We start from the raw sequence: 27,582 nt of genomic DNA on the forward strand, positions 1-27,582 counted from the left end.
TGATTTTGGCTCTGTTTTTACTCTTGATCTTACTCCTGATCTCCTTTCTTTTTAGTTCATGTATATAAAATGTTAAATTTGGTTAGGTTAACAGTTATACATCGCTCATGCTATCTCTACACCCCTGTTTGGAGCCTCCTTTCTGAAGGGAATAAGGCTTATGAGATCAGGATGTGTATGTGTTCTGGTGTCCTTCCTTAATAACTTTTGTACTGAGTGTCTAGTCTACAGCAGACTTTTAGGATATGTCAGGAAGTCGAAGAGTATACTCTGACCTTCGGGGTCAAGATGCTCACAGAACTAAATTGAGCTTACTTTTTAAAACGCACACATAAGTAGGCTCAATTTAGTACTGTGGGCATCTTGACCCCGAAGGTTACTTACCACCTGTCTGTGCTGTATCGATTCTTTTGATGTATTAGTGATGCACTGCACTGCATCTCCCTGATTCAAACAATGGAAGTGGCTAAGTGGGAGCTTCCAAAGTTTTACGAAAAAAACAAATTTTTCTTTCAGAGTTTTCTCTTAAAAACATTTTTAGTTGTTCAAACTACTAACAGAACAATTAAAATCTATGTTGCCTTATTGTTTTGGGTGTCACAATTAGGCATGGTGTAGATGAATGACTGACTAATGCTGTGTTCATTTCTTAGGAACACTTGCATATTTGTACTGGGTGGTGTTTGCGTGCATGCTTTATGAATGCCTTCGATTTACTCACATTCCCAGGCCCTTGAAACTGAGCAAGTACTGTTATTGTGACATTTTAAATTCAGATTGTCATTCAGGACGACGCAGGAGGGAATGTAAAAAGCAGACTTTCAACGGGGAGGGGGAAAGTTTGCAGAAGATGCACATTCTTTGTAAGCAGGCGACCGCAGGGGAGGCCTTCAGCAAGCCCTGCTTGTGCATTCATTTGCTCTTTTACTCTGCTGCAGATGAGCACGCCTTGCTGATCTGTGTCGAATCCTCATAAAGGAACCTTGATAAAACTGCACGCTCTTTATCTGGCACAGAATGTTAGGCTGAGAACCAGGTTTTGAAACTAATTATTCTGGAAGTGTCTGTATGCTGTCAAGTCACTTGAAAACCAAAAAAAAATAGAGAATAAGACTTCGGATAAGAACCCCTGGGTCCAACTAGTCTGCCCAACTCCATTCCTGCCACATTGCCATAGACCCCCATTTGATCTTTGGCTTTGTAACTGTACCTGTGTTTGTGACTGGTCATATCTACTTAGGATTTTAATCGACTTGGTTATTGCTCAAGCAAAAATCTTTTTCTGCTCTGATTTTGTTCTCCCTTCTAGTGATCCAGCCATTGTTGAGGCTTGTCACTAGCAGGAGAACACTGTTCGGGCTTTTAAAATACCTGGTCACAGCAGTACTAAGAGGGTCAAATCTTCATTTGATCTACCCTGAGCAGATGTGGAACAGAAATCCACGGATACAGATGAAAGGTAATTCTCGTTTTTATGACAGCAACTTTTAGTAGTCAAGAAATGCTTTAAAGTTAATAAACATAGAAAAGCACCAGTTACTAGTGCTTTGTTAATGTAGGAATCTGTTCTGCATTGGCTAAAAGGTGCTGACAGATATATGCTACTACACTTAATCTTTCATTGATTTCACTCTGAGCTTTCAGCATGGTCCCTGGTGTGCTTTCTTTATAGTGTTACTGCTTTGATTTTGAGGCTTTACTGTCTTATATCCAGGGAAAAGTGAGAGATTTTGAATCTTTATCAAGGACAGTACCAATTCAGAATCCAGCATGCAAAAGAATAAAAGCAAGGCTTTCTAGTCTGGTGTGACTGACCTTTGAATTATGATGGTTTAAATCTTCTGGAAGTCTGTCTTCATGTGCTTCAGTTGCTGCTGTTGTGCTGTTCTAAAACGTTTCTCTAGAGCTCTGCATACTATTGGAATTATTGGGGTAGATGCTTTCCTCTTCTAAAATCCTTTAGAAAATATAGAAATTCTGTTTCTGCCCACCACTTCCATGTTTCCTGATTTTTCCACTATGTAAGAGTGGTTCAGAAGTCGTCAGCATCAGAAAGCATAGTGTGCTTGATCGATAGAAGCAGAGCTTAGAAACCTAGAGAGTCTGCCCAGCAAGCCTATGGTAGCATCTCCTGCGCCATACAAGTCACCCCCCATACTTAGTTTCCCAAACTGTCAAAATCAGGGCCCTTGTTACAGGTTGCTGTCTGAGTCCAATTCCCCGTTACCTCTTGCCGTTGAAGCAGAGAGCAATGTTGGAGTTTCATCCAAAGTATCAGGCTTATTGGTTAAGGGTAGTAATAGCTGCATCAGCACGTTACCTACATGCTTATTTGTTTTCCCAGACCGTAAAATCCAATGTCATTGCTGGTTGCTGTCTCAATCTAATTCCACTTTTCCTTTTTTCTCCCTGCTGTTAAAGCAGAGAGCAATAATGGAGTTGTATCAACAGTAAGAAGGCTTATTGATTAAGGTTTGTAACCGCCACACCAGCAAGTGTTACCCCCAAGCACTCTTTTGCAGCCCTAGGATTTCTGAACCATCTTTCAAGATCCTGGTTTTCTCAGACATAGACTATTGCAGTGTGCTTTACATCAGTCTTCCAGCAACCAGAACGCTGCTGCCTGAATACTTAAAACTCTTGTCTTTAAAGTTAATCTAGGACTGGGATATGTACTTTAAACCATCAAATTCTTCTGCTCACCTATGCGAAATTGGGATATCTGGAACAGTACTGAATTGGTTCTCCTCGTATCTAACGAGTCAGACCCAGCAAGTGAGAATTTTCTCTGCAGTGTGTCCAGTCGGCATGTGATATATTCAGGTGCACCCCAAGGCTCTTTGCTGGCCACTCTATTATTTATCTCCCCTTTGTAAGATTCTTGCTAACCTGGGTGAAAATTATGACATCTATGCACCTGATCTAGGTGTTTTGTTTTTAACCATCTCAGTCTTTTGGTCCGAACTGTTTTAATTTGATTCCATGTGCCTGAAGGCAATTAAACACTGGCTACTACATAATGAACTTGCATGGAACATAAACTGAAGTGATTATTTTAAGCAGATTTCCCTTGTCTAATGCCCCTTAGATCTTTAATTTTGAAGGACAAGACCTACAAATACTATCTACTCAGGTACCAGATCCTTGGCATAATCCTTGACAGCAATCTGTCCATGCGGGCTCAAAGGAAATCTGTGGTCAAGACAGCCTTTTATAAATTGCGTGATTTTCCAAAGATTGAAACCTCTTTTGGAGCGCCCTAGGATTTCTGAACCATCTTTCAAGATCCTGGTTTTCTGGGGCATAGGCTTATTGCACTGTGCTTTACATCTGTCTTCCAGCAACCAGAACGCTGCTGCCTGAATACTAACTGGGGCAAGATGCACAATCATATTATACCTGTGCTATCTTCACTCCCGTTGGTTTCCCCTCCAGTGGAGAATTAGACTCACAATTGCTTTATTAGTCCAGAAGCTTTTAAACTATTTCCATAGCTTGGGTTAATTCAGCATTGTGCATCTACAGTCCAGTACGTTCCTTGAGGTCATCTCCAGTAAAGCCTGCTTGAACTACTGTTTCCCTGATTGGCTCACCTCGACGAACCTCGTGATTGAGCGTTCTCTGTTGCAAGCCCATTATATTAGAATATTCTGCTTGGGCAGGTACGATCAGTAATGTCAACAAGGTCCTTTAAAAAAAAAAAAAAAAAGCACTTAAAACCTTTCTTGTTTAAGCAAGTGTTCAAATCTGACCTTTAAAGAAATACCAGACATCAGTATTTGGCATTTAGGGCACAGACAACTTCAGATAGTTTTCATCTTACAGGTCTATGTGGTACATTTTTTTAAATTTTTTATTTGTTTTTATGTATGTTTCCTATGTATCCTGCAGCAAACGCTAGCAGATGTGTGCTGATTATATATTTTAAAAATAAATAAGTACTGGGATTGAGTTGGTCCTTGCATGGCAAAGACAGTCCCTGATGTTGCAGATGTCCATGTATCTTACATACCCAGGATGAAGCATAGTAAAAGAGAGCCGATTTAGATACCACCAGAGTTTAAGACTCAATGGTGAGCTTAAAGTCCAGTGCAAACTTGACTGCCAAAAGGAAGCTGTCCCTTGGATCATTTTCAAGTTCAAGTTGGCTGGTCTTTTTTCAATATCCACAATACGTCTTTTGTGAATGTAACCTGTTTATTTTGGTGTAGCCAGTCAGATCTCTTTCCCAGGCATCGGCAGGTTTAGAGGGACCAGTAGCTGAATGTTGTCAGCATATGAGTAGTAAGTAATCTGGTAGTTTCTGATTCTTTGCCTAGGGGGTGCCAAATATTTCTTGAAGAGTATTGGTGATAGGGGACATCCCTGCAGCACTCCACAGGAGAGAAAATGAGGGCTGGATTTTGCTGACCCCAGTGAAACAGCCTGGGAGTAATTGTGGAAGATTGCGTTTGAAGCAGGCTAATACTTCTTCATGGTGGGGTGGAAGGAACCATTAAGGAGTGCTTAGGAATAATTTCTCTTAACCAAACTGAAATACGATAAGACCCTTTTTTGTTATACTGTAACTGACTTTCTTTTATCTTTAAAATATGAGCAATTGTTACTTGACCGTTCCTTTGTGCAAAGGTTCAACTGTTCCTAGAATAAGTAACAGTCTGTGCAGTAATGTAATTTTCCAATTTTTCTTTGTAAATCAAACTCTGGTGTGGATTTTGACTTCTAGATTTAATTCCTTTTGATGTAAAGCGTATATAATGCACTAATTGATTGTCTCTTTTCTCCTCCTAGGTTATGTATGGCTTGTTAGTTTCTAGTCTAGTGTTGCGTTCCGTATATATTGTTACATGGTAAGTAATAGTGCATCCTAATGATGTGCTTCAAGCATCGACTCTGAAAATATTTCACCGTGCTTCTCAATTTTCCTTCACAGGGTGTACCCATGGCTTAGGGGTCTGGCTTATACGTCTCTTGGTGTATTTTTAATGGGATTCATTCTTTGGAACATGGACAACATTTTCTGCGATACATGGCGGTGAGCTTGTTCATATGCTTTGTACTATTTAATTGGACTGTGGATGTTTGTCCTTGAATGTTTAATTCACGTGTGATACATATCATAGTAACATAGTAATGATGGCAGATAAAGACTTAAAAGGTCCCTCCAGGCTGCCCATCAAGGTATTTAAGGTTGTAACTGCCCATCTGTGCAGATTACCCCCGTGCACACGTTACACAAAGATTGCCACATTTCCTTTCTCCAGCCACTATGAATCCTCTGTGTTTATCACACATTTTGAAAGTTCAGTCTTAAGACTTGGAAAACATGTGATGGAATCCCTGCACTCACATACAGGAATTGTTCAGTAGTTTGGATTTATTTTAAAAATGTTTTATTTTAAGTACATTATGAAATTCTCTAAACGGGTGCGCACACACACACACTGTTGTAAGAAATCCTCCGAATTGGTGGCAAATGACCCTCTTCCAGCTGAAGCTTACTTAAATATGATATGGTGATTAGGAAAATCAGCTATAAATTATTAAAATGAATTATTTGCATTGCCCAAAAATACAATGAAGATTAAAGATAGAAGTGCAATACGAGATCCAGACTTCACTATATAAATAAACAGAAGGGTTCAGATTCAAAGAAATATTTTTGATGTATCTTTTAAATAAGAGTTGTTGAAGGTAAAATGGCCTCTGGTGTTTCTTCTAACAGGGGAGCTCGGCAGAAGATGCCCCCCGTCCTGGGAGCTGTGACGCAGTTTCATGCCTGGTGGCACATTCTGACGGGCCTAGGTTCCTACTTGCACATCCTGTTCAGGTACCAGTCAAGCAATGCTTGCCTAAGCAGTTCCAAAACCATTTTGAATCTAACTAATTTTCTCCAGATCTGTAACTTTATAATGGTCAGGTAATGTGTGTTCAGGGAAGAAGCGGTAGTGGCCTGAGGCACGGGTACACTGCTGAGAATCCCACAACTAGGCTTAGACAGTAGAAGTCCGTAGAATAGGTACTCACAGGGGGTAGTTCCAGGAGAGGTCCCGGAGAGCGGAACAGATAGTTCAAGGCAGAAGGTCCTCCGAGGAGTGGATAACCAGAGGCAAGAGAGGGCCCCCGAGGAGCAGGTACCCAGAGTGTCTCACGCCAACATAGAAACTAGAGCCAGATGTCCAAGAAGCAGAATTCAGCAAGAGGGAACGGCTTGCTAATTCATAGAAGTGAAGGGCCAGCTAGCTCAAGTACCGGAGGTGGTTGACATCATCCAGAGGGGATGCCCCTGAGGTTCCCGCCATGACGTCTACAAGAGTGGCCCATGCACGCGCGCGCCTAAGTCATTCCTGGAACAAGATGGCGGTCGGCAGCGCCCACACCATCCCGGGAACACTAGGCTGGTCGGCGGTGGTTGGCGGAGGCCGCCATTCGCCCAAAGGAAAATAATGCAGCAAAGAAAGAGGAGAGCATTAGTGGTCGCAGCCGTCTGCGACTGGGCATAACACCGTCTGGGAAAGATCCAAAGAGTTGTTCCTGGATTGTAGTTCACCAGCTGTATGTGTATGCAGAAGCTAAAATCTCTGAAGGAATTGTCAGAATCTACATACTTGGAGTTCCTTCAGGCAATGGAAGACATCATGTGTGCAAAACATCTTATCTGCTCTGTATCTGAACCATTTGACACTATGGCTAGGTCTTCAGCTGCTTCAATAAGAACACAAAGGCTTGCACGGATGCTAGCGAGTAGCCTTTGTGAAGATGTAAGTGTCTGCAGATGTACCCTATATAGAGGACAGCTTACTCGAGGACAAAGTGTAGGAGATAATGACTCTGATTAAGAAGTAACAATTCACTCTACAGTTGTCAGAAATGGCGGGGAATCAATAGCAGTTCAACCTATACCTGGATCTTGTGTTTTGTTTTTTAATTATTCTCTTTATTGGATTTTATCAAAAGATACAAATCAAGAATACTTGATCTTAGAACTAAACAGATGACTTAAAACAATATTTTAAAGCAAGAAACATATTACAAGAAAAAGCCCATGATCCTTCCTATATATAGACCACAAGTGGGAGAAAGTATTGAAGGAAAAAAACTCCAAAATAACAAGAGAGGTTTCTAGCCTAAACCACTCTCAGGCTTACTACAACCAACTTATAAATTATTGACCCTATTCGGGAGAAAATGCAGGATAATAAAAAAACAAATAAATTCATTTTGCATTGTCTAATTGAATATAACATTTACATGGAAACCTTAAAAAAACAAAACTGGCTCCCAGTGCAGTTGCACTCTGCCTTTTTTTCTAGTTTCTGAGTTGCTTTAGAGACATCTGGAAAAAAACCTTATTTCCAAGAAATGTCTTCTCTTTAAATTGAAAAACATCTTTTATCATATTCCTATATGACTTTGAGGCATAAGTTATAAGCAGAGTTGCACTCATGGAAGGCTCTTGCTGAGAATTAGGTAAAGATACAAGTACATCAGTATTTTTAGTCGGTGAACTAGATCTGACTGAAGTACTAGCAATGGGCTCTCCGTTACCCATAATAAGATAAAAGCTTTTAAAATAGATGGAATAGTATCAGGTAAGGCTTTCAACAAATCTATATAGAACTTCTTCAGCATATCCATAGCCATTACCGAGACACTTTGGAAAATTTAGAAAACAAAAATTTAATCACCTATCATAATTCTCAGTATTTTCCAACTTGCAATGCAAAATTTCATTATCTTTAAAGCTAACAAAGAATTCTGTAGCATAAAGTTATTTGAGAATCCACACTATTCAACTTCCTTTCATGTTCTTGAATTAATGGAGAGTGGGAACCTATTTGGTCATGCAGGAACTCCAAAGATGACAGTTTTTATTGATCCTGCGAGTGAGAGAATGTTCCAGACTATTCACAGTCCATAGAACCTCTAATGTAATATGAGAAGAACATAAGTGACTATACTGGGTCAGACCGAGAGTCCATCAAGCCCAGCATCCTGTTTCCAACAGTGGTCATTCCAGGTTACAAATATATTGTAGATCCAGTGTTATTTTCAGAACCCCCCACCACAGCAAGCCCCAGACCCAACATTAGGAGAGAAAATGGACACTGTCCCCAGTACCTGCATTACTCCTTCCAAGGTTGTCTATCGTTCCACATCAGCAAAAGGTGGAAGCCTGTTCAGGGCTGAAATAAATGAAGGCATCAGAAGGAGCAGAAGCCAAGCCTTCAAGCATCTGTACCCCTGATACTTTACTTTGGCTATGATAATACATGTCCAAATTTGTCTGGGGAGTAAGTAGAGGAACTGCTGTCTTAGCTGGGAAAGGACGAACAAATCCCTTCCTCTTCTTAACCTATAGCACATTAACAATGACTCTGAGATTGAGTCTGAGCTTAAGAGGTGCATACCGGTAACTGTACACCACAGGATGCAGCAATTTTATAGTGATGTCATGAAGGAGCTCTTATTCTGTGTGCAGGAAGAATGCCCCAGCACCGAACACACAAGGCAGTCAGGTAGTTTTTCGGTCAACCTTCCCATGGATCTAGTTTTTCATGCACATGAGGCCCACCTATCTTATCTCCTCCAGAGTGGAGAAGGGTCCAGTTCTTCCTTTCAGAATGGATCTACATCACAAAGGACAGGTGGGTCCTGAGGCTTGTGGTATATGGCTACCACTTGAGCTTGTCTCTTCCTCCTCCAAACTGACGAATGTCGGTCTTCAACTTCAGTCTCTCCCAATCTCCTCAAATGTAGCTGGAAGTAGTATCGCTCCTTCAGCAGAAGGTGTTTGAGCTTGTACCTTTACAGGAATGTGGCCAGAGATTCTAAACCTGTTTTTTTTCTAATCCCTAAGAAGTCAGGATTAAGACCTGTCCTGGACTTCAAAAGCTGAACAAGTTGTTTCAAGAGAGGTTCAAGATAAACTCCTTCCAGATAATGCTTCACTTTATCCAGCTTAAGGTTTGGATGTGCACACTGGGGCTAAAGGATGCTTATGTGCACATTCCCATTCGCCCTGCGGTCTGAAAGTTCCTCTGTTCATGGTAAAAGACTTGCTCTGTCAGTAGAAGGCGCTTCCTTTTGGTGAGAGTGTTTACCAAATGTCTAGCAGTTGTGGCTGCACAGCTTCATTGCCAGGAAATCTGAGAGTTCCTATACTTGGACAATTGGTTGCTAACATCCATTTCTGACACTTAGAGAAGATAATTTAATCTTTTTGCAAAGGGATTATTTTTTCTTTGCTTTGGTGTTTACTGAAGAGGATGTTGGGGAGATACCTGTTCATGGGTAATGATTCAGATGGACTGAACCAAATCACCGTAAACCTAGAAGATGTGGTAGGCCTGATTGACAAACTGAAGAGTAGTAAATCACCTGGACTGGATGGTATACACCCCAGGGTTCTGAAGGAAATAAAAAATAAAATTTCAGGTCTATTAGTAAAAAATGTGTAGCCTATCATTAAAATCATCCATTGTAACTGACGACTGGAGGGTGGCTAATGTAACCCCAATATTTAAAAAGGGCTCCAGGGGCGATCTGGGTAACTACAGACCAGTTAGCCTGACTTCGGTGCCAGGAAAAATAGTGGAAAGTGTTCTAAAGATCAAAATCACAGAGCATATAGAAAGACATTGTTCCATTAAACCAAGGCAGCATGGCTTTACCCAAGGCAAGTCTTGCTTAATAAATCTGCTTCACTTTTTTGAAAGGGTTAATACACTAGATGTACTAGTTCATGTTTATCTGGATTTTCAGAAGGCATTGGACAGAGTTCCTCATGAGAGACTTCTAGGAAAAGAATAAAGTCATGGGATGGGTGGCGATGTCCTTTCGTGGATTACAAACTGGTTAAAAGACAGGAAACAGAGAAGGATTAAATGGATGATTTTCGCAGTGGAGGGGGGTGGGCAGTGGACTCACCTCAGCAGATTGTTATATCCACATGAGTCATCTCTAGATCCAAAGATTGTGGATGACTTGTTTAGTCATTGGGGAAAGCTGGTAATTGACCTGTTTGCCTCTAAAGATAACAATGGTCAAAGTTCTCATCCATGCATCCGAGTAGCTACAGATTAGCTCCTGATGCTTTTGTGCTAGAGTCTGTCTACTCTACGCATGCCCACAGATTCCTCTGATCTCCAGGACAGTCCAGAAGGTCCTTGGGACAAAGTGAGGATACTCTAGTAGCACCAGCCTGGCCATGACAAGTGTGGTATCCTTATCTCATCCTTCCAGTTCATTTGCTGATTCCTTTGGGAATCATAAGAGGGCCGCAAGCTCTGCCATCCAAATTTGCCATCATTGGCCCTCATGGCATGGATGTTGAATGCCAGTAGTCACTTCCTGGCTCCTTCCAAAAGAGGTGGAGCATATTCTGATTTTAGCCAGGAAATCTTCAACCAGGATGAAAGAGATTCTCTTCTAGTGTCAGTCCAGTCAGTTGGATCCCTTCTTCTGTGGACCAAAAGAATTGCTTCAGTACTTGTTCTGCCTCTTTCTCAAGTCTGAGCACCTCTTCAGTCAAAGCTCTTCTCTGTACCATTGCAGCATATCACTAGCAGGTCACTGATATCTCTCTATCCCTTAGTATCAAAATTCTTGAACGATCTATGGCATTCTAGACCCGCAGTCATTAGACCTCCAGTGCCTTGGATCTCAGTGTGGTTCTAGCTCACCTTATTAAACCTCCTTTCAAGCCTCTCGACTTGAAGTTCCTTTCATGGAAAAAGTAGTTTCTTATGGTCATCTCTTCAGCCTGAAGAGGCTTTAGTTTAATATTCACCATATCTGCAACTCTTTCACAATATGTGGTTCTACAGGTTCATCCTCTGTTCCTACTGATAGTGGCGTCTACATTCCTTATTAATAGTTATTGTGCTACCTGCATTCTTTGCAAAACCTCATGCACACAAAGGAGGATGGGCTCTTCGCTTCTTGGACTGAAAGAGAGTCCTGGTGTATTACGTAATGAGGATTCAGCCTCACTGTCAAGCTTCTCAAATGTTTGTGTCCTTTGATCCCAATAGATTGGGAATGTCACTTGCTAAATGAGCTCTGTCCAAGTGGCTGGTGGACTGTATTGTACACTGTTATATGCCAGTTGGCTTATAGTTTATAGAAACTTTTAAGGATAATCAACTTGAGTCATGGCAAAACCAGTGGCTTATCTCAGGGCCACTTCCATAGAAAACATTTGCAAAGCTGCTTGGTCATCTATGCACACTTTTATGTCCACTATTGTCTGAACAGTATGTCCCGAGGAGACAGTTTTGTGCAAGCATTTTTCTGCAACCTATTCACTCCAGTATTCCACTCTACCTGATGGGGCTTGGTTGTCTTTAAGTGATTCCACAATGTATGCCTCAAGTTCTGACTCCCTACACGTAATGGTTAGTGCATGCCTGCTTGTCGACTGAGAAAGCAAGTTTGCTTACCGGTAAAAGGGTTCTCTATAGACTGCAGGATTAAGTAGCCAGTCTTTAACACACTCACACCCAGCCTTCCTGGCGAGTCATTTACCTCACTAAAGCTTAAGCTCTGGAGGAGATTGAAAGGCTGAAAAGGCAGCACGTGTATGGGAGCTCCTGTGTATATTCTGTAAAGTCTTTACTGAGCTCTGGATCCATGTTTGTGCTGTTGCATGACATCACCACATGTAATGGCTAATTTATCCCGCTGTCTACAGAGAGCTCTATTTACAGGCAAGCAAACTTGCTATTTTTCCATCTGTCTCTGGTTTCCTAAGCTGGCAATTGTAATGCTCTGGTCAGGCGTGAAAATATTCTAATTAGCTGTTTAGCTTATTTAGCCATTAGCCAAGCTTCCCACAAACCAGAATAAAAACCATCTTCTCTTTCTCACTAAACTACTTTTATTTTTTTTTATTTAAAAATGTATATATTGTTTTCCCAGTTCTAATTTCAAAACTGCTCAAATTTGTGTACAACTGCAATAAAAAATTACAATACAATTAAGAAAACTCCAATATGACAAAACATACCAAGGAAGAAAACTAAAGCATCTTGACTCCAGCAAGCTTTTAGGATGCAAGGTAGCATAGAGGTATCAGAGGGAGATTGTGTTGAACAAATCTGAATTTCTTTGGGTGACCACGGAATTGGATCAAGAATGTGATATGGAATGCTTTGATTAGAGCAAAGCTCTGGCTCCTGTCCCATATAGTAAGCTTATAAATAAACTGAGCAGCTTTAGGGTGCACTGGGTCAGTAATTGGTTAAGTGACTGACACCAGAGAATAGTAGCAAATGGAAGATCACTCTGAACAAAGATAGGCGATCAGTGGAGTGTCTCTGGAATTTACCCTGTGGCCAGTTCTGCTCAGTATTTTCCTGAGTGACATTGCACTCAGTTTGTTGTTTTTGCAGATGAACCTAAAATCTGCAACGGAGTATATCACCCCTGATAGTAGTGATCTAACAAAGTTTGAGTACTCTACTGCATGGTAGTTAAGTTTCAGAACAAAAAGGTTTTAATGCCATGCTTCTGGGGTGCGGAAATCCAAGGGAGCTGAATGTGATAGGAGTGGTAGATGGGGTTGGGTGCAGAGGACAGGAGATATAAACGTGCATCAAGCATGGGGGCAGGCCTCCCAGGTGATCCTTTCTTATCAAGACAGCAAAACAAGGCAATAAATGTGTTAAGCAGAGCCTATACACACACATACATATTCATCAGAGGAAAAAGAGAAATATGATTAGACATTCAGATATCTCAAATTTAAATAATGCACACTGTATACACCTGTCTCATGCACATTTGAATTCTGCCACTGTTTTGGCTCTTATATCTTCTGTTGGAAGTCTGTTCCAGGTGTCCCCCCACCCTGATTGTGAAAATGTTTTCTCTTATTCCTTTTGAATATCCCTTCCTTCAATTTCATATTACGACCCCATAGAAACATAGGACCATATGGTCTTTTTTTGCTGCTATTTTACTATTCTGTTATCTAGCCTGCCCATCCACACAACAGCTCAGTTGTACAATCCCTTCTACGCCCTCAGAGATCCCTTATTCTTGTTGCATGCTTTCTTGAATTTAGATGTGCCACACACAGAGTTTAGCATTGAGACCAAAATGTTCCATTTGGTTTCAACAGACCACAAAATCATCTTCTATACACGTGCAGTGTCCCCTAAGCATTCCTTCACCATCACTATGCAGCATATCTGGCTTTTCTTTAGCAGTGGTTTCCTTCTTGCCACCCTCCCAGACAGGCCATGTTGGTGGAGTAATCTTGAAATTGTTAAATAGTTGTTTTAACGTAATCTTAGGCCTCACAATGATCTTCCACAGTATTTTCCTTAACCTGCAGCTTCTGACTTTGAAGGTACATTCTGGTCCCGGCAGGGACTTGCTGTTTCCACTTTTACTGTGAAGGACCTGATGGTGCCCGGAGAGATTTTCACAAACACTGAAATTTTCTTACAGCCTTTCCCCAATCTGTACTTTTTAAATAACTTTATCCCAGAGTTCTGTTAGCAGGTCGTTCAGCATGGTTTGACCCGTGCTTAAAATTCACTTATACAGTAGAAACAGTTTGATTTTTCAGGTGTACTTGAAAAGGCTCACCTCCTGTGACTGCACACAGGTGGGCTCTATTTAACTTCTGGGCCTTGTTAGGGCAATTTTTGAACCGGAGGGGATTTATTCTTAATTACTTTTGGAATACTTCTATAATTGTGAAAAAACAATGAGTATAGAGTATGTTATAGATCAGTGAAACAAATTCCTACTTTAGTGCACTTTGATTTGTATTTTTTATACAGTAGAATCTGAAAAATATAAAGGGTATGAAGACTTTTACAAGGCACTGCAAATTCTGTCCTCTATTAGTGCTTCCATTACCTTACTCATCACTAATATTAAGCTTAACCGGTCTGTAGTTTTCAGTTTCCTCCTTTTTCCCACCCTTGTGGAGTTGATACTAACCTCTCCAGTGATAAGTTAAGCAGAGCTCTGAGGGGAACAATCAGTACCTCTTTTTACTCCTCCAGTATTCTGGAATGTATTCCATCTGGTTCCATAGCCTTGTTTACTTTTAATTGTGCCAGTACATTGAATACTATTTCTTCAATAAATGTTTCTATGGTTTTTTATGTATATCAAGTTACATTTGGATTGGGGCCTTAGTAATGAAAAATCTCAAGTTTTGGCTTGATTTAATCATACATGTATTATAACACTAGTGCCTGATAAAGACCTATGCACAGAAACATATCTGTATGAATTCTTCTTTTGAAACACTACAGTGGATAATACATATATATTTTTTCCTTTAGCTTATACACCAGAACGCTTTATCTGAAGTACAGGCCGAGGGTAAAGGTGGGTTATCCGATTTTTTTTAAATCTATGTATACCATGTATTTGTACTTATTTAACATAGAGCAAGTGTATGCAACAACAGGGCAAGATGTATAATACATAGAGCCCCAAATGCATCAAGCATTTTTTTTCTATAAAGCTTTGACCAAATAGAATCTTTGGTATCTTGTGCAGCTCAAGGTCAAAACCTTAGTGCATTCAACAATTGGAAAAAGCATTAAAATCCGTATTAAGTGAAATGAGGCAAGAAAAAATACAGTGACTTTCTAAAGGTTGCACAGTCAGTAGAAGAACAAGATTTGAACATGCGGATCTTGGAATCTTTCAGTGGCTGTTTCATTGTCCCATCTGTATGTTAGATGGTGGTGTTAACTATTACTGTCACTTGCCAGTGGTAGATATTGGGTGGTGAGGATATCATGATTGTCATGGAGCAGTATAGCAATGGGGGTTTACTGAAATCCACCTCACTATTTATTTATTTATTTGTTTATTTATTTTTAATGATTTTATATACAGACATCTGTTTGCACATCGCATCGGTTTACATATAACTTATAACCAAAGTATAAAATAGGCATGGCCTTTACAATGAACAGTAGGAACAGTCAACAAGAATATATCAATAAACCAAATACTTTAGCTGATAACTTCAACTAGGGGTAGCTTACGTTAGGAGAGGGGGATAAAAATCACTATAGGAGAGGCTATGTACAGGGTTCAATTAATAAGTTCGTTACAATTACTGATTCTGAAATTGGGATTGAAAATTAGGGAAGAAAGGGAGGCCTGACAATTGTGAGGAGGTATTTTTTAACAGTAAGTAACAGAAGGGGAAGATTTAGCATGAGAAGATAGCGATGGGTAGGCTTGTAGGAAGAGCCAGGTTTTGAGTTTTTCTTGAATTTGGATGTGGAGGTTTCCGTGCGTAGGTTTGGGGGCAAGGAATTCCAGAGGGTGGGGCCGGCAAGTGAAAGGGCTCTGTTTGTGGTAGCGATAAGTCTTATAGACTTTATAGAAGGGGCACAGAGGGTTCCATGGAGAGCGGTGCGAGTTGGTCTTGTAGAGGTGCGAGGAAGGAAGGGGGGGTTTATCCAGTGGTAATGCTCATTAATAATACTTTTGTGAATAAGGGTAAGGATTTTGTAGAGGATACGAGATTGTATAGGAAGCCAGTGGAGATCGATCAGAGTGGGAGTGATGTGGTTCTTCTTGTTGGCATTTGTGAGGATACATGCAGTGGCATTTTAAAGAAGTTGTAAAGGTTTGATGGTGAAACAGTTTTTGAAATGCCAAATACAGGCTACTAAACATGGAAATGCAATAATAAGGGAAGATTTCAGTTATCTCAATATTGATTGGGTGATTGTCTAATCAGCGCATGTCAGAAAGGTTAAGTTTCTAGGTTCCATAAATTGCTTCAAGAAGCAACTAGGGAGTCCATTTGTTCTCAGTAGAATGCAGGATCTGATGCAAGGAGTAATCGCAGTAGAGCTGCTTGATAATAGCAATTATAAAGCAATCAGATTTGAGAAAATCATTGAAGGGAAAATAATAAAACTATGCTGCAACATAACTTTAAAAAGGAAGGCTATGATAAAATAAGGAGTATTTAGAAGGAAACTGAAAAGAGCAGTTATAATGGTTAAGTCTGCTTGACTCATGAGAATTGTTTAAAAAAAAAAATCTTGAAAGCCCAGATTAAATGTATTCCACAAATTTAAAGATTGAAAGAAGAAAAAGCATATGCCTGCCTTGCTAACTGGTATTGTGAAAGAGGCTATAAAACCCAAAAAGGCATCCTGTGGAAAATAGAAAAGTGCATTAAGCACTGGCAAATTAGAGATAAAATATTAATAAAGCAGACCAAGAGAGAATTTCAAGAGAAACTTGCCAAATAGACAAAAGCTGATAACTTTTTTTTCACATATATTAAAATCAAGAAACCTATGAGGTAAATGGGCCATTAGATGACAGAGGAGAAAGCCATAGCAGAAAAACTAAATTTAATTCTTTGAAGTAAAGAAGTCCTTACTGAAGAGGATGTTGGTGATACTCATACCAGAACCATTCTCTCTAGCTAATAACTCACAGGAATTCATAGTAACATGACTCACAAGAATAAATCTGAGTGAATCTGGAAAAAATGCTAGACTATATTGACAAACTAAATAGTAGCAAATTACTGTGATGTGATAGTTTTCACCCCATAGTTCTAAAGGTACTCAAATATGAAATTGCAAACCTGCTACTGGTAATCTGTAATTTGTTCAAATCTGCATCTGTACTTGAACACTAGAGGGTAGCTCATGTAATACCAATTTTCAAAAAAGGCACCATGGTGCTGGCTGAAATGGTTGAAGCTATTAAGAACAAAATTACTAGTCAAATAGATAAATATGGCTTAATGGGGAAGAACCAGCATGGATTTAGCAAAAAAAAAAGCTGTGCCTTTTGAATCTACTAAAATTCTTCAAAGGTGTACAATAAGATGTGGATAAAAGTGAGCTGTTCAATGAAGTCCCTCATGAGACTACTCAGGAAAGTCATCCTGGGATAGGATGCGAAGGCCTGTTGTAGACTGGTAACTGATTAAAAGGTAGGTTACAAAAGGTAGAACTAAATAATCCGTTTTCCCCAATGGAAAGAGGTAAATAGAGTGCCTCAGGGGGATATTTACTAAGACCATGGTTGTGTTAAGTTATTCACTAATCTGGAAAAGAGCAGAAGTGATCAGATTTGCAATCTGCTTGTGCTTTAAGTAGTTAAAGCACAAGCAGATTGTGAGGGACTGGGGAAGCAGGCATCTAAATAGCAGATGAAATTTAATGTGGACAAGTGAAAAAGTGATGAACATGGGGGCGGGAAAGAATGCAGTGCTGAGTTCTGTATTAGGAGTCACCACCCAGGAAAAGGATCTTGGAATGACTGTGGACAGCACTTTGATTTGTTTGTTTAAAACTCTTTTAGCCCACTTATAGTGAACCAGCCGAGCTAAGCAGGTCACAGAACGTAATAGAATCACAAAAACGATAGCAGTAGCATTGAAATCTTCAGCTCGGTGTGCAATAGTAGTCAAAAAAAGCAAATAGACTGTTAAGACTGATTTGATTTGGAAAGGAATGGAGAATAAAACAGAATATCCTGCTATGCTATGGATCTGTCAGGCAACTGCACCTTGATGATTGTATGCAGTTCTGGTCACCCCATCTCTAAAAAGATACAGCAGAACTAGAATAGGTACACAGAAGGTCAAAAAACTTGATAAAGTAGATGGAACGGCTCCCTCGTGAAGAGAGGCTAAACAGATGAGGGCTCCTCGGCTTGAAAACAGAGGAAAAAGACGGTTAATTTTAGATAAAATCGGGAAGTTAGAATTTGGATCTTGTGGTTCTCCCCTAGAGACTGTTACGTGCTTTTGATCTTCTGGAATCTCTTGTTGTGGCTAAACGTGAAGTTGTGGTGAAATACAAAAGCTCATAATTCAGTAAGAAAATAAAATGAGGAAAATGTACTGAAATAGTAACTGTTACACTTAATTGGATACAAGCTACAAATGCCTCATTAGTAAAAGACAATGGGATATTACACTGTAAATTGAAGTATTCTGAAAAAGCACAGTTGTAAATTTGTGTTGGGTTGATTCCCTAAATTGTCAAATTTTTCAGGTGTTTTTTAACAAATTGTGTAAAGGAAACATGATTTCTGTATATTATTTGCCAGTGTAAAAGAAAAAATTAAGGGATTATAACTGGTTTGGATAATTCTCAGGTTACACTAGAGATACCTCCTGCCGGAGTCTGATCTTAAGGGTACTTTGCTAGAATCTGACAAAGGTGAATTTTCAAAGCTGGACGCACACCGAAATCAGGAGATGAGCACACATCTGGCATTTGCGTGTGTCCCGCGGATTTTATAAGGTGGCCAGATGAGCGCACCCAAGTGCCAATGGGGAATTTCCTTCCCATTGGACAAGAAAGGGGCAGGGTGTGGCCAAGGGATGTGCACCCAAGATCCGGTGCCTTGTAACTTTACTTCTGCTATGGATGAGGTGTAAGTCTTAAAAAAAAATAAAATTTACAGGCATCTGTCAAGAGTTTGAGGGTAACTGGGGAAGAGCGGGTTAAAGAACCAGGGGCATCTGGGGTACCTAGCTGAACACTGAGCTGACTGGTGGACAAACTGGTCATCAGCTGGATGCACATCTGTTATACTCTTACTTGCGTGTCCATATGCTGACTTATGCTATCTTATAACATTCGCATCGGGGCTTGAGCCCATGCACGTGTATATGTGCACCCGTGTGCCTGTTTGAAAGTTAGTCTTGTTTTTTTGTCCTGGTGTAATAACATTTTGGCTCAGCTATCCAAATCTTATTCAGATTTGTCAGTTTACTGGCCCCTTTTCCTAGAGCTCGAGGATGTATGTTCTTTTTAACTTATCCCTGCAAATGGGAAAATGCTATATCAACATAAGGAGTCTTTTTGTTTTTGGTTATTTTATTTATTTTATTTTATTTTTTTAATTAGGAACCAGACCAAATATCCACATTTTGGGGGATTTAACTTATAAATTAAAATGCTGGTTCAAAATCTTCCTTGCAAGATTAATGTATTTAATTCTTTTCTTACTCTGGCTTATTAGCTGAGACATTGCTCAATGTTTTGGCCTTTTTTGTTTTCTCTATTGAGGACTTAAAAATGGGACGCTAGTATCTTTTTGGTTTTAGGGGTTTTTTTCTTTATTTTGATATCTAATCAATTCCATTTTTGGGAATGTTGACGTTATAAGTGTAATAATTCTGTAGGATTGGAATGTGTTTGTTTTTTATTTGTGAGATTTTGACTTCAAATGAAATGTAAACCTGGAAGGAAAAAAAAAACCACAGCTAGGCAGGAATAGTGATTGCTAACTCCTGCACCTGGGAATGAGCAAGAGGGAGCTGATCTTCTGGATACTTCCAAGTTATCTGGATTGGCTGCTATCAGACAGGATGCTGGGCTCTATGTACAATTTGGTGTGTCCCAACATGGCTCATTTGTGTGCTAGGTAGTCTCTGCTAACCTGGGTAGGAAGAGCCCCATAGTAAATCTTAAGTCGTCTTTTCTCAGGTTTGCATTATGTGTTGAGCATAGCTGCTCAGTGATGTAAGCACCTCTCCAGTAAGCCGCTTTGTAACAGTCAGACTTCAGGGATGTGTATGTATCCTTTTTATGAGCTCAAGATAATTATTGTAAATCCTTTATTGTGTATACGCAGACAGCAGATCGTTGCCAGCTCAGCTGGTAGTGCTCTGAGCTACATTCCACAGTGCAGGAAGCTAAGTTAAATCAGTCTGATAGGATACTTGAGCATGTAGTTACAAACGTGCCACACAAGATCCCGGTTTTGTAAAGTAGGGTTTTCTGTCACTCATGTGGCACTTGAAATGGAAGGAGTGCTTTTGCATTGGCTCTTTGCTAATTAACACTGAAAGAAAATCCTCTTTTTCCCTTTGGCAGTTTGTTTGCGGAATATGGCCCGTGATCCTTGTTGAGCCACGCAAGAAGCTGTAACAAACTAGGAAGGACCCGGCGAAAGAAATCTGAGCTGCTAGCCTGACTGAGAATAGAGAATATTCCATGACTGTTCAGGCAGATGTCACAATTATGCATCAATTCCAAGATTCCTCTGCAGTAAAGTGACTGCCTGATGGATGATTATGTACGATAGTGGGTACTGCCAGGTACAGCACACAGCAAACAGAGGTCACATTTTGGGGGCAGTGTGCTTTTTATTACGAATTGTTAATACTTACTGAATCCATTTGTCTTGTATATTTTGAACTGCTGGGAACAATAAGCTTGGCTTTTCTTTGCCCTGTACTTTTTGGAGGTGTGGGTATTTAGTGAGTTTGTGCTGGTCACAGAAACTAACTTTATTATTTTTTTTTTTAAGGCGGGTTTATCATTTTGTTAAAAATTGTTATTTGGTGTGACTGTATTTCTTGTATAATTCAGAGCTGGAGGTGATTTAATGTAACCGAAATGGTTCAGATTGAACTGACCTCCTATTCTCCTCTGCCTCTGGGTATGGACCAGCTAATGCGTACTGGCAAGAACACAGGATCAAAATTAAAGTGCATTAGTCCTACTGGCTATATGGACAGCTGAGCTGCCCTGTGCGGTGCCAAAAGAAAATCGGGCTTCCAGAATTGGGGGGGGGGGGTGGGGGAAACTACCACTGTTTAATTCACTTTTCTGAAGTTTGGGTAGGGGGGGAACATGAAGGCTATGCCAAAAGCTACTGCGAAAAAAAAACCATGCCTAATTTATTTTCTAAGCAAAATTTGTGCCTCTTGAGCTGTTTTGCCCTTTATGATGGAATTGGTCTAGTTGAGGCCATTGCCTTTTAAGGACACCTGTTTGTCATGAGTAGCTTGGCAAAACTGTGATTGGCATACAGGATTGCCTTTATTAAGGAAACCTCTAGAACTGCCATTACTGACCACATACAGGATCCTCTGTGTGAATGCATAAGCTCCACTGGCCATGCTAGTTATAGGCACTCGGGAGGAGGAGGACATCCCCATCCTTTAACCTTTGCTAGGCAAGATACAATGACTAGCAGCACTTTGATGTCTATCGGAACTCACTGACGGTCTTCCATTGCAAACTCTCTCAGTTTTTAATATTTTTTTTTTACTTTCATTATTTTGATGGTTGACCTTTAATTTGTTCAGGGATTTTGGAGGTCTTTGTGAACAATTCTGTATAACTTTCAGAAGTTCCTGTATAGTATATGCTGACCTTTTTCCAAAAGACAGTGAGAATACAAATTTCCCTCGGAAATGGAGTAAATTGGGGCTGAACCCAAGCACAAAATTCTCAGATGCAAGGGGTAGGGAAGTAACTCCAGTCTTCAAAGATCCACAGACAAGTCGGGTTTTGAGAAAAACCAAACTTTGCAAATTAGCTTTCTTAAACTAAATATATGCAAATATGTCAAATAATATTGATGGAAATCCAGACTTGTTATTTTTGATAGCTGAGAACGAGATTTGCCTAGATCTGTGGTCCTTCTCAACCTAACCCTCAGGTCACTTCTAGCCAGTTAGGTTTTCAGGATATTCACAATGAATATACATGAGATAGATAGATATACATACAGTGGGGGCAGTACATGCAAATCTGTCTCATGCATATTCATTGTGGATATCCTGAAAATCCTGACTGGCTAGATGTGTCCCAAGAACTGGGTTCAGATCCCTAATCCTAGATCTCCCCTGGCTTGTATTTGTTCTCACTCCATGCCCTCATAGGATCAGATTATAATTTCAGGCAAAGTTGAGCAAAACCTTTGTCTTTTCCATGTACCCTCCAGGCAAATAAGCAAAAAGTCCACAAGTCACTTTGCTTGCTTTGAAACAACAATTTTTTGCTCCTAAATTATTTCTTGCAACTTCAGAAAAGGGTAAAAAAAAAAAAAAAAAAGAAAGCAAAATCTTCTGCAGAAAACACTAAGGGGACTTTTGCTCAAACCCCTGCTAAATTTACAGATTAAGCAAATGTCCTATAGTGCTTTTGTCCCAATACTAACGCCATTTTTTTCTCTTTTTGGAAACAACAAAAAAAAAAAACCCTAAACTTTTCAAAATTGTGTAAGAGATGCCTCAGAATGAAATTGAAATATTGTGGCTTTTGGCACTGTTCTGCTCCATTTTGTCCCAAAACCTAAATCTGGCCCTTAGTCCCTCTCCCCAAGTCTCCTGTCTTTCAGAGAAGGCAGTAAGAGTGACCTTCCCTGTGATATCAACTCTGTCATTACGATGTGCCAGCTTAGTGCAGTCGAGTTGGAGGCTAGAACATATTTATCCAGCAGGACGTTTTCCAGGTCTGCATTTTATTTGCCAATTTGTCATTCCATTTTGTTAGGGCTTTTTATTTTCTTCTTTTGCCACAATAATGTGCTATCTGTGACACGGTGATATTTCTATCAGAGCCTTGGACTGTATGTTTTACGGAGTAAGGCATTCTCCCAGCTACCCTGACCTTGACACAAAATTCTCTGGAAATGCCGGGGAAGTGTGTGTGTTTATAAGAATGTTCAGTCCTTTTGTCAAGGTGGATATCTTCACTAAGAGATGGAACTGAAATATCCTGCTACATTTTCCAAAGTGCTAAAAATAATCATTACTTGGTTCCCCATGGAGAAATCCACGTTGGAGCATTGCGTTTAATCAGCTCTGCACTGATGACAAGCAAGTCCAAGACTTCAGATACCCCTGAATGTCTAGCCTGTCCCTTAACAAAACAAAAAGTCTCTTCTGATGTGAAACATCAAGAAGAATAGATCCTTTTATTTCTTGCTGGACTAAAACCTGGTTGGATCTTCTTTCATCTTAGAAGCAGGTCATAAAAATAAGAGATTTAGCTTCACAGGCTGAAAACCCACTGATGCAACAGTTAAGTCTATTGGACTGCTTTCAAATCGGAGTGGATTATTAGAATAGAGTCAAAGGCAATGCAGCGATCACCTTTCTTTGTCATTTCCCCTTGATAGTAGTCTGTCTTTAATCGCCACCTTCCCCTCCCCTCACAGATGGCTCGCCCAGGTGGCTGCAAAGACGACTCGTTCCCCTAAGGGCTGGAAGGTGCCCTTTCTGAGGTGCATGCTTCATCCCGCCTTGTGATCAGCAGGGTCTGCTACCGTATTAGCAGCCATCCTCCGTTCCATCGCTGCCATCGTGCCACACCCAGGTCCAACTGTCCCTGTCACATAGGGAACCTGAATCAAGGTCCCTCCTCCTACAGTGCTCCAGCCTGGAAAAGATCACGGTTTCCATATTGGCCATGAAATGCCTACTTTGTTGAAAGGCTGAATGTTCTTTTAAGCACCCACGTGATCATGAAAACCCAAAGTTAATATTCATTTTTACATCACTTTTACGTAAATTTTCCCTAATCGTGCTTGTAATTAGGAATCAAGTTTAAAATCTGATTTTTCTATTTCTTTGAAACACTATTGACTTGACAGGCAACACTTAACGAACAATCTGGGTCTGCTGAAAAAGTTAAGATGTTTTACCTTTTAAATGAATTTAAAACTGATGCATGCCTTACCTGCCAGACTGATATGTGTCGTAGATTAAGAAGGTTGTTTTTTTATGTCTTTGGAAAAGTTGAATTTGTATAATTGTGATTGTTTGACTGTACTATAAGGCAGCACTGTGCTTCAGTATCTTCTTGACTCCGGAACTCTGATCTCCTAATGCCGAAGCAGGCAACTTGATCCTTCGTGGGCTACAAAAGGGTTTGCTTCTCAGGCCAGCCAAAGTCAAACTTAACATGGTCCACAGACCAAATATTTGCCAATATATTTGGTGAATATTCATGGCTACCGTGAAAACCAGAAACAAAATTAGCCAATTCCAAATTTTACTTGATATTTGCTTCTATCTAGTGATTTTAGATGCACACCTAGCTCTGTTGCTCGTGTAACAGACCATTCCCCTGACGCAGACAAATCTTCTCGAAATGTGGATCCATGTTAGAGTTACCATGAAAGACATTTTGTGAAGATAACTTACCTTTTATATGCATTTGGGAAATTAAAAAAATGGTGTAGACATCTGTACCGACGATTAAAACTTAGGCACAAAATGTTAACATTCATGCTTAGTATATGACTGTCCATTAGTACAGTTTATTCACAAGTATTTTTTTTTCCATATGATTTTGTGACTCATGGAGGTCTGCAATCACCAGATGGAAGCAAATATAATAATAAAAAAAAAAATTTGGGGTTGATTGATATTGTTTGATTTGTATTATCACTCGGTTTTTGGACTTTGTATTCTGAAATCAGATCATTTTGTGGTCCTTGAGGGCTGGAGTGAGTTTCCGTATGGTACTGACTGTATCCAATGCTTGAGGGCAAGCTCTCTAGATGTCACTTGCTCCTAAGGGTTGTAGTTGTATTTTATACATTTACCTACGACTCTGTGTACCACTTTTCAAAAATGAATGCTTTAATGTGCTGAGTAACCGCTAATGTTTAACTCTAGTTTCTGGTTAACCAGTTTGTTCACCTGTCTGTCTCTCATCTGGTCAATGAGGTTAGATGCCAAGTAAGTGACTACTTGGGGACAACAGCTGTTTAAGAAACAGTATTAATCCTGAAGACTTTTCTGTCTTGTGGAATAAAATCTGTCGTCTTCTATCTTGGCTCTGCATTGCCAAGACCTGCAAGCAGTGAAAATCGCTGCCTACTTTGAGAAGTACCATGACAGCATTATAGTATGAAGCGGCATCCTTTTCCGATCTACCTCTGCCATTCAGTCTGCACTGAATTCATATACTGCAAAAGTGTCCTTTGCAAGCAAGGTGCATTTACAGAATAATTTGGCTAATATGTGGTTAAATATAAATGAGAAAGTGAACCAGAACATTTGAGCAATTCAATTGGGTATATAATTCATAAATAATTATGGTTGCAGAACCACCCAGTTCTGTTCAATGTCACTCAACAGAGAAATGTTACAAACAGAATTGTTTACTTGTATTTTTGCAGTATAATTGGGGCATTTTGATATGTGTGTTAAATAAGATTATATACTTGGCTGTAGAGGAAATACAATGCTACACATACGTGACTGTGTGGACTGACTTAAGCTATAGATTCATATAAATGCCCATAGTTTTTTCTGCAAGTGCAGAATTTAAGGATTTGCTTATGCCACCGAATATCTTCGTTTTTATACTTTTCATGTTAATGCTGTTATGTTGAATGAATAGCAATTAAATGACTGAAATTGGTACAGAACCAAAAGTTTCTTCTAAAAAAAAATAATTCCTATCCTACATCCCAGGTATGGCATTGATTTATAACAAGTATTGAGCAGACAGCTCAGCCAGGATCATCTTAGCAAGGTGGGAAAATTCTTTCACCTGCTACTGAACTTAGGGCAGCAACATTTGTGCACTGAAATGACTGAAAGCAAATATATTCAAGAAAAGTGGGATCTACATTTCTTTGACATGTACAGTGGTATAAAGCCCAAGCCCTATACCATTGTATTCACCTGACTTTTGGGGATGGGTGGTGTTGCATTTTTAAGGAGCATGTTATGCCACTTTCCCTACCATAACAGGGATAACACTTGAAGATCCAGAAAAGTTTGACATCACTACATAAAGCTCAAGGGGCTCTAAAAACATGATTTTCAGCATCTCAGCAGCAAACATTTTCCTTTGCATGTTCAGTGATTTTTCACTGTCCACATGGTCATATTTTACACTACAGACATTGCCACACAACTCTTCCTGAATTAAAAATCTCAGCCCCAGAGCTGGAGGCCTAGCTGCAGAATCTACCCTCTGGCTGATGCAGAAAACGAGAGTCCTTGTATCCAGTAGAAATCTGTATTGCAGACCTTGAAAGGAGCACTATTCCAGAAAATGCCGTAGGCCTGAGGGGTAATAGCCAGGGTTGTGGAAGCACCAGATGGCCTGCTGTAATGTAAAAAGACAAGTCAAGGGGTGTAGGAAGAGAGGCTTCCGGAAGAGTAAATGTCAAGACAATTATTGATGAAGCATGGGCACAGCCTGCCACCAGCTAGACCTGCATCCAGACTCAGACAGCCACCCATTATCTTGAAACTAACTTTCCCCAGTGTGACTGCGGTAGGATAGCAGTGATTCTTTGTAGCGCTATTGAAAAGCTATGTTCCACTGGCTTGGACTATGGTAGAATGTCAACTTTTTACGCTCTTAAAGAGTTTTCAAAGCCTGGTTCTGTGCCTGTAAATGGCTGTTTTAAAATCAACCTCGGTTCAGCATGTGTATAAAAATACTAACCTGGTTTCATACATTCTTATAGCACTGAAAAGAGGCATTCCACAGAGTGGAGCTGACATGCCCGTACTTCTTGATTTTTGAACATACATGTGTAAGTGTACGCCTCTGAAAAGGACCTCTGAATTCACGGGAGTGACAGTGTACGTGTACTGGTGCCAATTATTTTCAAAACGAACTTACCCGTGTAAATTTGCTTAAGAGTATTTTTCAAAGTCTGTATGTTCAATGTACTTGTAGGCTTTCCTGCTATGAGGACTATTTGAAAGTGACCTTCCCTATGAGGATCTGTGTTCAGACTGATGAAATTCTGTTTAAAAAATGGTATTGTCTGAGAACTTTTATGAACCAGCTGCTTTACGGTTAGTGAAAGTAAAATCTATTACTGGACTCTTGTGAGCAATACGTTTTCTGGGAGATTGAACATTTTAATTTTGGTTTTAGACACAATAATACATGTCTGAAATTGCCATGCATTACTTACAAACTAAATGATAAAAATGTAGGGTGATTAAAAGTCCTGAGTATTCCTGGGTATTTTTTTTCCCCTCGATTTATTTGTATTTGGGATACCTTAAAAACAAGCCTCCTTTATAAAAAGGATTCTAAGTGCTATGCTAAAAATAATAGGCACGAGGTGCATTTTGAGAAGTCACCAAAAAGTGGTTGAGATCCATGTGCTGGCTTCTCTTAACAACACATCTTCAAACCTCTATGAAGAAATCATGGACAGATAAAGTTAAAAAAATATATATATAGTTCAAGAAATTGAGAACCATAAAGTATAAAAGATGCCAGAAACAGTGGCTTCATATCTGTCCTGAATCATGCACAGACCTATATATACCTTGTGTCTCTAGTTTATTTTTTTTTTCTTCTACTAAATTTTCTTTAGATTAGCCTTTTGAAACAGAAGCCCTAGCGATGGGGTTGTGCATGTGTTTGTTGATTTTGGCGTGGAGAGAGGTTTGCAGAATTTAGTTAAAATATAATTTTGTTTTCTTTGAAGACAAGCAGGCTGACCAGCTCGCACTAGTGAGTGACTATGTGATCCTGCATGGCATCAAACAGAATGGAATTTCCAGAGCTTTCTCCTAAAGGCCAGACGTCTTTTCTGTGGGACTTCCCATGCTGCACCAGCTCCACAACTGCTCTGTTTTTCCACTGGCCCAATTGGATGTGTTTTGGCAGGTGCCAAGGCTTTTCTTTAGTATTGTGTGCTTTTCCTCCTGATCTTGGCTGAAACTTTTTTATCCACTTTAATTACCTAGTCAGATGGGGGGGATTGGGAGGGGGGGTTGTAGCCCTAGTTTTATTCTATTTTTATTCTATTTTTCAGCAGAAAACAAGGGTCAGGCAGGCCTCTGGTCACTTGTTCTCTCATAGGCATCTC

The 27,582-nt window shown here is 39.9% G+C and overlaps 1 protein-coding gene across 1 annotated transcript in view; it reads left to right on the plus strand.

Moving 5' to 3' along the window:
* Positions 1 to 20,219, plus strand: part of ACER3 (alkaline ceramidase 3) — a 192,816-nt gene extending 172,597 nt beyond the window's left edge. The window contains exons 7-11 of the mRNA XM_029602168.1: positions 4,792 to 4,850; positions 4,934 to 5,035; positions 5,726 to 5,830; positions 14,310 to 14,355; positions 19,857 to 20,219. Coding sequence (XP_029458028.1) covers positions 4,792 to 4,850; positions 4,934 to 5,035; positions 5,726 to 5,830; positions 14,310 to 14,355; positions 19,857 to 19,910 — 366 coding nt within the window. The 3' untranslated portion in view covers positions 19,911 to 20,219. The remainder of the gene's footprint in view (positions 1 to 4,791; positions 4,851 to 4,933; positions 5,036 to 5,725; positions 5,831 to 14,309; positions 14,356 to 19,856) is intronic.
* The last annotated feature ends 7,363 nt before the right edge of the window (positions 20,220 to 27,582 follow it).

This window comes from Rhinatrema bivittatum, chromosome 5 (genome assembly GCF_901001135.1).
Source record: "Rhinatrema bivittatum chromosome 5, aRhiBiv1.1, whole genome shotgun sequence".
NCBI lineage: Eukaryota > Metazoa > Chordata > Amphibia > Gymnophiona > Rhinatrematidae > Rhinatrema > Rhinatrema bivittatum.